The sequence below is a fragment of the Hyalella azteca genome, unplaced genomic scaffold (genome assembly GCF_000764305.2).
Source record: "Hyalella azteca isolate HAZT.00-mixed unplaced genomic scaffold, Hazt_2.0.2 contig2480, whole genome shotgun sequence".
Taxonomy (NCBI): domain Eukaryota; kingdom Metazoa; phylum Arthropoda; class Malacostraca; order Amphipoda; family Hyalellidae; genus Hyalella; species Hyalella azteca.
Genome location: NW_025932753.1, coordinates 1 through 14,114, shown reverse-complemented (window position 1 = coordinate 14,114; position 14,114 = coordinate 1). Strand labels below are relative to the sequence as shown.

At 40.1% G+C, this 14,114-nt stretch overlaps 2 protein-coding genes across 3 annotated transcripts; both read right to left on the bottom strand.

Moving 5' to 3' along the window:
• Window positions 1-2: 2 nt before the first annotated feature.
• On the bottom strand, window positions 3-4,346 carry LOC108679547. Its single transcript, XM_018168189.2, has 2 exons — window positions 4,303-4,346; window positions 3-3,458 (listed from the first exon to the last, which is right to left on the bottom strand). The coding sequence occupies exon 2, from the start codon at window positions 3,456-3,458 to the stop codon at window positions 1,239-1,241; it is 2,220 nt and encodes a 739-aa protein (XP_018023678.1). The 5' UTR covers window positions 4,303-4,346; the 3' UTR covers window positions 3-1,238.
• A 620-nt stretch (window positions 4,347-4,966) lies between these two features.
• Window positions 4,967-11,465, bottom strand: LOC108679513. 2 transcript variants are annotated; one of them, XM_047885580.1, is made up of 7 exons: window positions 11,425-11,465; window positions 8,981-9,106; window positions 8,335-8,709; window positions 7,697-8,192; window positions 7,224-7,322; window positions 6,810-7,019; window positions 4,967-6,310 (listed from the first exon to the last, which is right to left on the bottom strand). In XM_047885580.1, the coding sequence occupies exons 1-7, from the start codon at window positions 11,428-11,430 to the stop codon at window positions 5,337-5,339; spliced, it is 2,286 nt and encodes a 761-aa protein (XP_047741536.1). In that variant the 5' UTR covers window positions 11,431-11,465; the 3' UTR covers window positions 4,967-5,336. The 2 variants fall into 2 exon arrangements, with proteins under 2 accessions (XP_047741536.1, XP_018023631.1); XM_018168142.2 differs by lacking the exon at window positions 11,425-11,465 and adding an exon at window positions 9,538-9,719.
• Between the last annotated feature and the right edge of the window lie 2,649 nt (window positions 11,466-14,114).

Sequence of the window (14,114 nt, the reverse complement as noted above, 5' to 3'; positions counted from 1 at the left end):
TAATTTATTCTTCATTTTCACAAATGACAAACAATTTTCTATTAAACGGTCGCACTGTAACAGGGATCATTGGCTGCAGCCATGGAACCACCGACCCAGGTCAACCGCCGCCACCATTCCTGCATCTCGCAGACAACCTGTACATTAGTGGTCCTTCTAAAGCTGGAATCTGGAGACAACTGAAAGAAACCTGGTTAACAGAGATATACAAAAGAGAGTAGGCGACCAGTAAAATGAATTAAGCGAACAGAGACAGTAAAAAGAAATCAGGCGAGCAGAGAGAGCCAACAGAAACCAGGCGAGCAGAGACTGCCAAAGGAACCAGGCGAGCAGCGACAGCCAAAAGAAACCAGGCGAGCAGAGACTGCCAAAGGAACCAGGCGAGCAGAGACTGCCAAAGGAACCAGGCGAGCAGCGACAGCCAAAAGAAACCAAGCGAGCAGAGACAGCAAAAATAAACAAGGAAAACCGAGACAGAAAAAAAACAGGCGAGCAAAGACAGCAAAAAGTAAAAAGCGCTACTTGCAGGTTGCATGTTAGCCTGCTTGTGTTGAACTGAGCAGATTTGAACATGACAATTGTTAATCTTCTGATCGTGATTTCTACCAAAATTTAGGAGCCAGTGCACGAAGATTTTACACATAACTTATTTTCTGCACTTTTTCCCAATAATGAACTGTACAAATATGCTCAGTTGTTTACATTGAACGATTTGCAGTCTTCTATTTGTCTTTAAACAATGGAAATTTATAAATTCAGAAGATTGACCTTCCATTGAAAACCATTTACTATGTTCGTCTTATTTCTAGTCGTAAAATTATCATTCCAACATCAGGAATCAATATACAAATATGCTGATACTTATTAATCACGCAATCGGCATGCGAAAGTTTCATATTCAAAATCAAGAGTTCACAGTCAAGACCTGTCAACAATTATCAAATCAAATCTTATTACACATTAGAACATCGTATAAAGCGAATTTAAGTGAACAATAAATTCTAATCATTCCCTTAGTAAGTAGCGAACAACTATAGCTTCATTTAAACAACAGGCAAGGCGAGAATTCTTGCATGATTTTACTAATCGTTAAAATTAGAACCCAAAAATATTTAATCATGTACAGAACAAATGCACATTCGCTAGGCGACGACGCAGCAAACATAGAATAATTCAACCGGAGAGCATATTTCAGGATTTTGTGCTCTTATGAGCAATGGGGAGGCATTAGAATTGAATTAATTTTGGACATCTCTTACTTTGACAGGATATGCTTTATAAACGAAGTCCCTATCAAGAGTGTCAGAGCCGCTTGGCGTTGGGGTCGAGGACGGAGAAGGGTCTAAAGTGAGAGACAAGTCGCTGTCCTTCGGTAAACTCCCCAAGCTGGTCGGGGGAGTGTCGGTGAGACTGGAAGCGTAAGAGTCTGGGAAATATGACGAGTATTTATTCAGGAACTGCTCGGCAGCCTGCAAGTGCATTGGGTGCAAGTTAACAGGTTTCGTGTAGGGTCTTGGGTACTGCTGAGCCGCGGGACGCGTATTCACTTGGTTTGGATATGAGTTCGCGTGAGATACACGCGATTTTTCCTGGGTCGTCACATTTTCAGCATCACGCAACTGTTGTCGTTGATTTTGGTCATTCCCATTTTTCGAAAGATAATCATGTGGACTGTAATTTTGCACGGGTTTTCGATTAATAGAACCATTCTGATTTTGCACAATTGGCTTAACTTTGTTATTTGAACTCGTATTGGATGATCGGTTTGGTCGTAATGAAGTTGACTGAGCCAATGGCTTGTTTAGCTCTTGAGCATCAAAATAAGCATTGAATGCTTCGTCAGCTTCACGTTGTTGTTGCGGGTTGATGGAAATGTCAGAGAAAGCGGAAACAACTGAAATATTGTCATCATCACGAGCCATGTGGGTTGTGGACGGTGGAGTTGGGTTTTTTCCTGGTGGCTGAAGACTGGCACTTTTGGTCAAACCTGTAGGAGTTTGATGTTGAATAGTTGTGCCCCGTCGAGGATTGACATGATGGTCGGATTTCACAGCATCTTTCGATTTCTGGTTGCCGTTGTGAGACGAATCAAAATTATTATCTTCTGGCCGATAAAGAGGAGCCAGTTTTTTCCATTTATCGGCGTTAACCTTCGTCGTCTTTCGTTCTCTGAAGCTCTGCCTGCCAGGCTCAATGAGTGGAGCCGGATACCTGGTAATTTTATCTCTGTCGTTCAGGTTTTCAACGGAATGAGATCTTCGCAAGTACGATTCCAGGGGGTACTGTTTTGTATGCTGCTGCGAATGCGTCTCGCTGAATAAGGCCTCATCGGTCAGATTTGGCGTGCTGCTACTTGCCTTCTTCTTGCGCGCATCTTGCTTATAATCTTCTAGAAGTATTCCGTAGCCGCCAGCTCCAACTGCACTGTTGCCACCACCCCAGATTATTTGTTGTCCTGTCCTGCAGTAAGTCACCGTTTTCTTCCCGTTTTTAGTTTGTATTTTCGTATCAATTGGATATTGAAGAAAATATCGTCTATCATCGCTAGAAGGATGACCAAATTCTACTCGCAAAGCCTCCCGCGACGCGTTGTAGCCGAATATCTCATGACTTGAAGGTTCCGAATTCGGTCGCATGTTGTAGTTGTTTTGGGTGGACACCTGCTGGTTGTTATGCATTCGATCCAAGTAGCTTTTCCCATAACGTTTGGCAATCATCAGCAATTCTCGCTTCTCACGTTGCCTCTGCTCTTCTTCTTTTTGTTTTTTGAGTCGTTGCTGCTCGTATAGGTAGGCAAGGTATTTGTTCTCATCCAAGAGCTGAAAATTCACGACGGCCGGAATTTCGACGAGAACAGAGCGGGCATTTAGGTTTGTGGGAGAGCAAACAAAGTTCACTATCTTGCACATTTCCGTGAACGCCATCTTGATGTTAGTGTAGTGATATTCTTGACCATGCTGTATTATAGACACTTTCTTTATTGACCTCACTGACTGCTCGAATAGCTGACTACTGAAGTTTTCTGGATCCGGAATACATTTCCTGAAAACATTCTGCATGAGAAGAACGTCTCGGTCAGCCACAGCGTGTCGCAACAGGAGCACCCCGGCTATGGCTTCCCTGTAGTAAACTTTGTGCACAACGAATGGAAAATTATTTTTCCCGGTGGTTGAAAGTCCTTCTGAATACTCGGCAACTGCAAGCAACGTCAAGCTCGGGTGACGGACGGCGTCAGTTTCAACGCCCCCACCAGTAGGGTGGTTCAAGGGCGGCATCAAGTTACCCACTTCCCGCACCAGTTGGATGTCGTACCTAACCAGGTCCTGGGTGATGAGGGCCAGGTTTGGGTTGTGGGTCGTCGACAGATGGAAGTTAGGCAGACAAGATCCATCTCTGGGGTCGTAAAGATCGCCAGGATTGGGACGCAAGTTCCCGTACAATGGCTTCCGAATCAACATCTGGAATGAAAATGAAAAGAAACTGCCTGAAGACGTTAATGCATAGCATAGCTGTAGAGCGAGCGTTTCTCGAAAACTGTTTAGGAATTGATAATAAATGAAATTAATTTCAGATGCTTTTTGTGCCTGCAATGCAGTGTAGCCATTATAAGCAAAGACATGCTGCATTAATCAGAATTATATATAAATAACTTGAGGTATAACTCAAATTTGGCGGTGAAATTTCATTCACTCAGATTTTAAATTTGTCGTAAATTTCTTACTATTTTGAATCTCGCAATGAATCTCGCTACTTGAGAGCACCCAAAGACCCAGAATCATATCTAGAACACGAGCTTAGTTTACGTTGTCGCTGAGCTTCTGGTCACACCATTGCTGCAAATAGTGATATAATAAAATTGGATCACCCATCGAGCACGCTGTCAGCCCTTGGCATTTCAGTTATTGGACACGAATTTCACTTTTTACCTTTCAATTGAGTAATATCAACTGAGTTGCACAATATTTCAAACTTCATTTAATAGATATAATAACAATAAAACACTGCACAGAATAATATCGCAGTATAATCATCCCGCGCTAAATAAATCCTTATATTTCAGGATTCATATTCGTAAGCAGCTTTTCTGATACCCAGCTTCACATATCAAATGAGCTTAATAGAGCAAACTACGAGGAGAAACTGGATATTAGTACTTTAATTTTCATTAACCAGTTGTTTACAAACTCGAGAAAAATAGTGATGGAAACTATGCTTGGATTGAATCTCAAGTAACATTCAAAATATATGTCAGGTTCACACTTGAAAAAACCTAAAATAAACAATCTATAATGCATTAATTACCTCGTACAGAAGTAGCCTCCTACCGAAGGAGCGTAGCTTGCAACTGAGACCTACAGTATCATCGTGGATCACAGTCTTATCTCTCTTATCTTTTACGTTATCGCTGAAACTCAGCCGGGTCGTGGAGAGCTGCAAGATAAGTGATGCAACGACTTGCGCACTAAACGTCTCTATATTAACATAGAGATGATTTACCTTATCTTTTGCTAACATCATCAATGTTAAGTAGGAAGCTTCCGGCAGCTTCTGGACATTAGTTAAAAATTACTTGGTATCCGAAAGGAGGAAAATGCAAAATCCTTGACTTGACTTCGACAAATCAATGGAACAACTAACTAACTGTCAAAACATTAAAAAATATAACTCAGTACTCACAGCAGTGAGTGACAGAGAGCGCATTTTCTCGTCGACGAAGACTTGAGGTCACGGACGGACGGACAGACGGACGGACCGATCGACGGACGGACAGACAGACAGACGGACATGGCGAGCACAATAGTGCATTTTTTCCATAAATGAGAAAATGCGCTAAAAATGTCGCTATTATTAAGACACATAAATAAAAAGTAGAGGAATAAATCGGAAGCGATCGAACTGTAGCAACCGATTCCCCCTTCCAGAAACCAAGAGGCACTTGTTTCAAAGATGCATAAAAACGCGTAGAAAGTTTTTTCAACCTTTACTGGAAGACTATCTCATTTCAGAAGCTTAAATAGGCAAACTTTAACACATGTGTGAAGAAGTTTAACTACCATATTAAGCGTTAAAAAACATTTCCAGTCATGGTATTTCGAAACAGTGGTCATGGAATTATATTTCAACAGGATTGATGGAGACCATCGGGAAATTTACCAGCGAGTATGGCTTAAGAAACCAGTCGCAATAATAACAATTACAAGAAGGACAAAATTTATTAAGAAACGCCTCTAATAATTTACCGAAATTTAAAAAACTGCAATTTGGTCTCTTTTTATACTAATGATACAAGGTAATTTCTAAGATTATCAGAGCCGCTGGAATCTCAGCAGTGCTTCCTACTGATACAACTGCGCTAGTAAAGCTACAATTCTGGGGTATGCCTGATGGTCCAACAAGTTCTCTTGTATTCTGGCAACTACACCGGATTCAAATTTCTTGACAGCGTCAAGCACAAGCAAGACTTCGTGGACGTGGCATTGCTCGAGCACACCGAGGAGGCTGCACAGCACACCTCGCTTATCTTTTAGATCCCCGAAAATGAACCAATAATGCAGAGTGCTTGCAAAATAAAGCTCAAGAGAGCGTCTGAGATCGCGTAACTCGGCCTCAGTGCTCGGCGAAAATGAGATTTCATCAGAGTCTAAAATGTGAGTGACATCATCGTAGTTGGACTCGCGTAAAGATGATCGTCTTCGAGATCGAGATCCAGTTTTCAGTTTATTTTGAAGCTGATTTTTGAATGACTGGTGCTCACTGATACGCTTTGCCTCAGCATTGACTGAGTTACTATCTGACACCAACGTGTCGAAATGTTCGAGAACATCAACAGCTTTATTCTGATTAATTTTTGATGAAAACTGACTTGAACTAGCATTATCTGCAGCCTCAGTCAACGGTGGTGGGATTGTATCAAGAGAATGGTTAGAATCATGAGTACAATCTGCTTCATTCTGATTGTCTGTCAAAGAAGAAACCGTAATTTCTGAGTCAGGATTGTTGTATTTGTTAACAGCATCTTCCCAAAAGATGCCTGATAGCTCCAACAAGGAAAGTATCCGCGCAAGCCCTAGAATGACCTCGGGTAACGAGAGAGTTCGCTTGAGAATTCCAAGCAACCTGAGAGCACAGCCCAGTTTCTCGGCGGTAAGTCTCAAAGAAATAGAAGTGCTGTCCTCTTCCTCCTCTTCAGGTGACGCCCGAGGAGCCCGACTTCTCAGCAGGCGTACCTGAGCATCGACACTCACCACGAGCTCCCCGATATACAAGACAAGTGCAGGCTCCAGCTTTGTATGGCTACTACGGGTTCTCACTGCAATAAATCACATCGATTAATATTTCGATGAAAGAGCAACGCTCACCTAAACAAAACTCAAATCGGAGAAATCCATTACCTACTGAGCATCAGTACATATGAAAGTTTACTTGTGGTAAAATACATCAAGACTTTGGCACAGGTTTAATCGTGCATTTTACAGAGTCAAGTATAAACTGAAACTGAGTGAAGAAATGAGAAAATGGCAAAACAAATGCAATTTCGTGCAAGGGGAAGTAGTATTTTTCATAAATATTTCCAATTAACTATTTAAATTCAAAACTATAGTTTCGGAAAAACACTTTTTCTAAGTTGCTAAATTAAAACAAATATTATAGAATCCTGATTTCAGAAAGCTCACGTCATTAGCTTAATTCGATATCATATAATAATACAAATTCAATCTTAGACTATGCAAAAAACTGACGAAAAAGTAATTTAAAAAAATCATACATGCTGCTATTCAAAATTAAATCATGCACAGATTAGAACGCACCAATGAAGTCTGCAGCTTTAGTGTCAACGAAGGCATAGAGGCAGATGAAGGCCGAGTGCACGACAGGTGAGACTTTTTTCTCATCATCTTCATGTTGCGATGAAGAGCATCCGAAATCGAACTCGTCTTCCGGCGGCAGCTCGAGCGCATCTGAGCGCAAGCGCTGCCGATGCCAGTCCGACACAAGACGCAGTAGTCCCACTACAATACCTGCTCAATGTCATCTCTCTGAGTGATGGCTGGTCATTGTTGATTAAGTGTGGGTGGTTAAGTGATTTTCCCAAGTGCAGAAACATATATCCAGTAATAAATCAAGAACATGAGGCATAATACACTGATTTTCTTTATGTGCAAATAATAACTTTACTAATATCAATATCAAGATAATTGTGTTACTATATTAAAATTACACACCTGTATCAGCGTAGCGTTCAGACATAAAAACTTTGGCAAGAGGATCTTTGAAGAATAGTAACTCCTCCAAAAGATAAACGGCCTTTGATACCAGCTCAGCTGGAATGAAAAAAATTAATTGTGCTTACGTAGGAGAATTGATAGAAAATGTTACGGGCATTTCTTGTCAAGCTTCTACTGCCACCTACTTCAAATATAGTAATCTTGTTCATTTTTGCAGTCTGCCTACCTAAGAATACAATTTCATTATCTAGGAACAAATCTATAAACTTTTTTCTATTTTCTTTTCAATATATTTAAGATAACTATCCTATAGCTTTTGTCAAAATTGGTTCTAGTAAAACACAATGCCTTCCCATCAACAGTCAGTTTTGTAATATTAGTAAAGAATATAAATAGAAATCTAAAAAAAATTGAAATGAAGACGCCAGAAAGAAAGAGACTACTAAGATAGCGGCATAACCATGCCTCACCATGTAAGCTGTTGAGAAGAGTGAAGGCCAAAAAGTGTTCCAAGTTACAACTTTTAAGTGCTAACGCTAGAATCTTGCAGGAATCATCAACTTTAGGAGAAGTTTGATCAGCTAACTGACTCCCAGTTGCTTCAACAGTCTGAGTAGTTGTGTGCAAATCTTCAGATAATTCATCTAATTCACCTACAGAGGCAGATCGTCTGTAGAGACCAGCTTCATCGTTATTAGTTGAGTCTACCATCTCAACTTCATTATCGCCATGCTCATCTTGTTTAATACTTGCTAGAAGAAGAGTATGTAATGCTTCGCGTCTCTGCACTCTATTGCAGTAATACACGAGTCGGTGGAGGAGATTGAATGCTTGCACCAACAGAGGGCTGTAACTGCTACGTTCTGGTAATGATACCAGCAGCAGTGGCAAAGATTCATTCATCAGAACAGCTTTGCAGCCTTCGTCTTGGTGACAAATGTTGTACACAAGGCCACACAGAATCTCCTGTAAATGCATGATTTAGGACACAGCAATGAAATATATGTAGAGAAAACATGGCTTCAACAACACTTTATGGCTTTTGATTGCTAGCTATAAGAATACACTGCTCGGCTCTTGGCATGTCAAAATATAGTACATAACTCACAGTGAGCCGAGGAACTATAGGGTCCCTGAGTGCATAAGCCAGCATGTGAAGCACAAGTTGGTCACCCAACTGCAGCACATGTCCAGCTACCAGATTGTCAGCACACATGTCCCACAGCTCGCAAGTGCACTGTTCAACATCTTCTGGCAGCTCAACAACATCCTGCTTAACGGGAGTAGATATATCTTGTGCTGCATGTTGATCATCACCAATAGTATAGTTTGGAGTGTCATCTGCAGCAACTTGTTGAGGAGTTTCAAAAGCATTGAACTCTGAAGACTCATTCTTAGCTGCAAGTGAGCTCTGTACTGGAGTGACATCATACCGAACTAAGTTTGTTTCCTTTTGAAGTGATGGTAAAAAGTCATGAAGAGTCTGGAAATCAATAAAAATAGAATGAATTTAGCATTAGAAAATTCACAAAAATGTAATTTATATACAAATAACTCAAAGTAAAATATTTATTAATTTCATGTCATCAAAACAACAAAGTGAGGCAACATTCATCTCTCATAAAAATATAATGAAAACATCTACACCAATTTGAGAAGTACTAATAGTTTGGTTTTGCTCAATTTAATAAATTTTCAATTATTAGGGAAAAGTTATACAGGTGTATGTAACTAAAACTGTATCAAATACTAACATTCCAAACTTTCATTAATGTACTGAGAACCCAGCGTTGGTTGTAGGCAGTTCCTTGAATGTTGTCTCCAAGGAGTGCTTCTTTCTGTTCAGCACTCAGCCAGGCAGGTGGACAAGGGTTCACATGCTATAAAAATGACAATAATTAGCAAAATACAAAAGATTATTTAAATTTTGTTATGTTTTTCCATTGCAGTGAATAATACAATGCTCAACTGAGTCAACTCAATATCAAGAAAAATAACACTTCTTATTAATAAGAATAATACTTTTCAATTAATTGAAGATATAATTTAATGAAGACCTGAAACTAAATTTGGAATGATCTATAAACTTTCATAAACAGGGCAAAGAAATTTGTCATGAATGGTTGGACATAGATAAAAGAAAATTTAATGGAAATAGGAAATCAGGATTTGAAAAAACAAGATCTCTATCTTGCAGACTTACTACTCAAGACAATACTCATGAGTCATGACTCATTTCACTATGGTCTGAAGATAGAATATTAAGATAATAATTAATGGTTGAAGTTTTATCAAACCACAAAAAACAAACCTGCAGTTCTTCCTCCATTTGAAAATAATAGGATGTACTAGCTCACTTTGTTATTGGTACTACTATGGAAGCTGTTTCAAATCTACTTTCTCATGAACACAATCAACAAAACAAACTAAAGAAAGATAAAAGATTATTCATTAGCCTTGGCCCTTAGGCAGTAACTAGTAAGCATCATGGCAATTGTGTCCAGTTCTAACAGAACAGTTATTGATAACTTCAATTAAACAGTGTAAAGTGCAAACTCAATAGATGACAATATTTCATTATTTGCCAATATTGCAATACCTATGTAATTGCTTCAGCCAATGGCACATAATTAGGTAGGGTAAACGCGGTATATTCCGACACATTAAGGACGCATCGAGAAATGGAAAAACTATAAAAAAAAACCGTATGCGTTACGAAAGTTCTGTTGCCTTCACGTGACTCTCAAAACACTTCACTACGCGTCAGCAACGATGAAACGTCACAAAATGTTGCCATATTTATTAAAAAGCCTTTAGAATGGAAACCCACCAAATCCCTATATTCCGTCACTGTGTGTGGCAATATTCGACACGTGGTGAGTTGTATTGCGTCAGCGCTTCAAATTTAACTGATACGTAATGCCGACATCAACGTATTCGAATTCCGTTCGCTGTGTGAGCTGTACTGGGATACAACACAGCCTTGTATTAGAACACTTACGAATATTGAACACTACTTAATTACGTTTTAATTAACAGCTATTAGGCTTTTAATTAAGCAAATTTCAATTTTTGTACAAAGCTTGGAACATAGTGGCAAAGCAGAGAGTTTTTCAGACTCTCCCTGAAGTTCATTTTTGAGTCCTATAAGTAGACCAGTAAAGTATCCTGGATACCAGCAATATCATACTTAAGAAATTGGTTTAAATCTTGAGTAAATGAGGAAATTAAAAAGGAACTGATTCTAAAAAAGCTCTGGTTTGCCACTATGGCTTGGAACATAGGTAGTGGCAAACCAGAGCTTTTTTAGAATCAGTTCATTTTTAATTTTCTCATTTACTCAAGATTCAAGCCAATTTCTTATGTATGATAATGCTGGTTAATATATTCACAGACGTATTTAAAAGTCTCAAACCATAATATTCTTCCTATAAAAACAGTTATTCTCTATTTGGTAGAGCAAGGTCAACTGTCAAATTTGACACATTTTTTGATGATCTCACCAGGTGGCATGCATTGTCTCTCTTTGGATCTCAATATTTTCCCACTAGATGGCCAAGACCTAGTGTTTTTGCAGTATTTCAACACGCAGATGTATGACGTCACCATTTCAACCATCAATGAACGCATGGAACTAAAACAAAGCTTAATATAAAGGAAAAACTAGAGAAGTGACGGAATTACCTATAATGTCGGAATATACCGCGTTTACCCTAGGCCCTTAGCATGGACAATAGCAGCAAAATTTTAGCAAGAATAAAAACAGAATGTTGGAGCAGCTAAATTTCCAAATCATTCAAAATACTTTACTTTGCAGAATGCAGACCTAAAAGAAAAATACAGTTGTTAACAATCAATGATGGAAATAATACATTTTAGAAGTGTTTGGTGTTGAGTTGGTGTCCACTGTCCACAAGTGGGCCTTTGGTTAGATTAAAATCCGTAGATAGCTAGGATGATCATTTGAGCCGCAGACTCTCAGAGCTGGTACCTTAACCGCCTAACGGCTAACTCAGCTTCTCAGCCTAAGTCTGCCTAACCGTACAACTACAACTCATGAATCATGATTGCTGACGGGTTGAAGGTGAAGAAAAAGTCACGCCGCTCACGCGTTGACCACTGGTGGTCTGGTAACACCTTGACTTAGCAATGATCATTTACTAGTTCAAGTATCAAGTCTCCAAGTTCAACATCTCACTTTCATTCTTCTCTATGCATACGCTTGTTCTCGAAGTCGTCAGCAGTCTCTCACAGGTCCAAGCCTCACTCACTCCAACTACATAACTTCTCGCACAGTCTTTTCTTTAGTTGGAATTTATGGGAGCCTCTGAAGACTTGTTCAATGCGGCCCCACGTCAGAACAGTTCAAGGAATTTGACTGAATTTTGTTTTAAGGTACAATATTGGGTGTCTTGAAAAAAAATCGAGATTTCTCAATGGCTGAAGGGTTGCAGAACGGGGCCACCAAAGTAGAGACCACACCGGGGCAGAGAGCACCACTCCAGGGCAGAAAGCCCCACTCCAGGGCAGAAAGCCCCACTCCAGGGCAGAAAGCTCCACTCCAAGGCAGCTAGCCCCACTCCAGGGCAGAAAGCCCCACTCCAGGGCAGAAAGCCCCACTCCAGGGCAGAAAGCCCCACTCCAGGGCAGAAAGCTACGAACCCGGGGGCACTAACCACACATGGAGGCATCTTAAAATCTTAGTAACAAATTTTGCAGTTAGTAGATGCCGAGAGCATTTATAGGTGTTCAGGAGTTAAAAATCACTTTATAGCTGGTCGTACCGTTCGCCGGCTCAACGCCTCGGAGCGGGACAGCACGGCATTTTCAAAGTTTGAGGAGGATAGTTCCAGAAAGATGACGTAGCAGCCGGCCAAAGCCGACTACTGTCACGGGAGCTCAGCACAAACAACCTCCTGCCTCAACGGTTAGAACAGAACTCTCTCGCACAGTCGCACCGACCTCAGCTCAGCAAAATCGGACCTCATTTTCCTGTCAGTGAGTACGGATTATTTGATATTTCCACCAGAAATCGTGGTCAGTGAAAACATCTTGAACAAATAAGTAATAACGGGCAAATTTTTGACGATATTATCGGCAGGAATTTCAACTCTGCTCCATATCTTTTTAATAGGCAATTACGGAAAAATCACGCTCATCTCCTACTATACTATTATGATATAAAAAGCAAGGGTCTGATTCTATACAACGGATAAATTAAAATTAATTAGAATTTTTTGTGTCTCATTACTTCTAAATTTTTGCTGTAAAACTTGCTATTTATGAAAGCAAACCACGAATACCTCATACTAGCGTAAATGCCGTGAGATACAGTCGACTGCACTTAATTTTATATTTACCATTAATCGTTATCCAAATCAATTTAAAATAACAAAAGTAATGCAAGTTTTGATTACGTGCAAGTCACTTGAGCCTCTCATAATTCATGGGTAATTTGTGCCAAACTTACAAATAACGGTGTGTATTAATGTATGAAAATGGCTAAAGAAATGTTGGGGACAACAACTTTTTGAACAATGTTAGAGAAACATAGGAGGGGAAGAGTTCTAATGTACGTGAAAAAGAATAAAGAATCGCCAAAAAATCAATTCAAAATAATGAAAAATTAATGGGAAGTGCAGAAAAATGTTTGGCTAATATAAAGTGATTTTGTAAATGTGTATAAATGTGAAAGAAATAAAAAGGATATGCGATGTGTAAGGTAACAATATTTCTACCATTTGTCCCTGGATATTTCCTCATTAATATCTTCCTTGTTGAAAGATAATCTCCTTCACTTCGATATGTTCATAAACATTTCCTTGTGGTTGCCTTCCCTGTTTATTAAGTCACGCCCTTGGTGACGTCGTATAGCGAAGCTATAAAAGCTCTGTTTCAAGCGATTAACTTCAGTCTTGGGCGAGGACCGCTATACGGTATACCCCATTGCTCCTGTCCATGTCAAACAGGACAGTAACGCTAGCTGAACGTCTGAGTGGAGAACGCCCCGCGGATACACTCTAGACTCAATCATTTATTTACTTCAACTGGACGCCGAAGACATCATTGTTAAAGCTCCAACTTATAAATTTAGATTATCCTAGACTGTAAGCCGAACTATAATCCTACAAGTATATTATATAATCGTTTACGCTGTTCCTCTATAACCTCGGATCCCGCTACAGAAGAACCACCCTCAGGTCATAATTAACTACGATTCAATATCAGAGTTGCATAGAAAAGCAACCTGATACAGATGAAAGAAAACTAAAAACGTGTGTAACAACCCTTATGTGTGTATGAGCACTGAATAAATGGAACGATAAACTCCACCGAAGTGAGAGTAAAACAAAACGATGATATACTTGAATATTTTTTTACGGGAGCGCAGCCGTGCACCACCAATTTTGTGCACCAGTAAGCCCTGAATCGAACGCCTTGGATCTCTTCGGACCTACACTAATCAGCCGTGCACCACTCGGCTTTGTCCTCTTCCGGCCTTGACCACCACCTGCCGTGCACCACCAGGCCGCGGATCGAATATGACTTCCAGGCATCGTTAAATTACGTAACTTTACGTTCACCGCATCTTAGGGTAGGTTTCAGATAGCATAGTTCTGTTCCAAAATGTATCGTCCTTCGACAAGTGGCCGTTCGACCGAGGGCTGGTTCAACCCAAGACCTAGATACGGACGGCTTGAAGTGTTGAAGGCTACGTTCCGGAAGGCAGGAATCATGATGGTCCATTACAACCAGAATGTTCCCTTACCCCCTACATTTTAATTTCAATATCAATAAACTCAACCCTCTTACATCCCACGATGTCTTATACAATGTGCTCAAGCAGCGTCTTCCATTAAGGTGCGACTTGGCGTCAGGGACCCAACC

What these genes read in the sequence shown, in the direction of transcription:
- LOC108679513 (XM_018168142.2), bottom strand. An exon ending in CATTAATGAAAGTTTGGAAT is followed by an intron (nt 8,710 to 8,980) that starts GTTAGTATTTGA and finishes ATTGATTTCCAG; the next exon opens with ACTCTTCATGACTTTTTACC. An exon ending in CTATAGTTCCTCGGCTCACT is followed by an intron (nt 8,193 to 8,334) that starts GTGAGTTATGTA and finishes ATGCATTTACAG; the next exon opens with GAGATTCTGTGTGGCCTTGT.
- LOC108679547 (XM_018168189.2), bottom strand. Translation starts at nt 3,458, where the DNA reads ATGTTGATTCGGAAGCCATTGTACGGGAACTTGCGTCCCAATCCTGGC.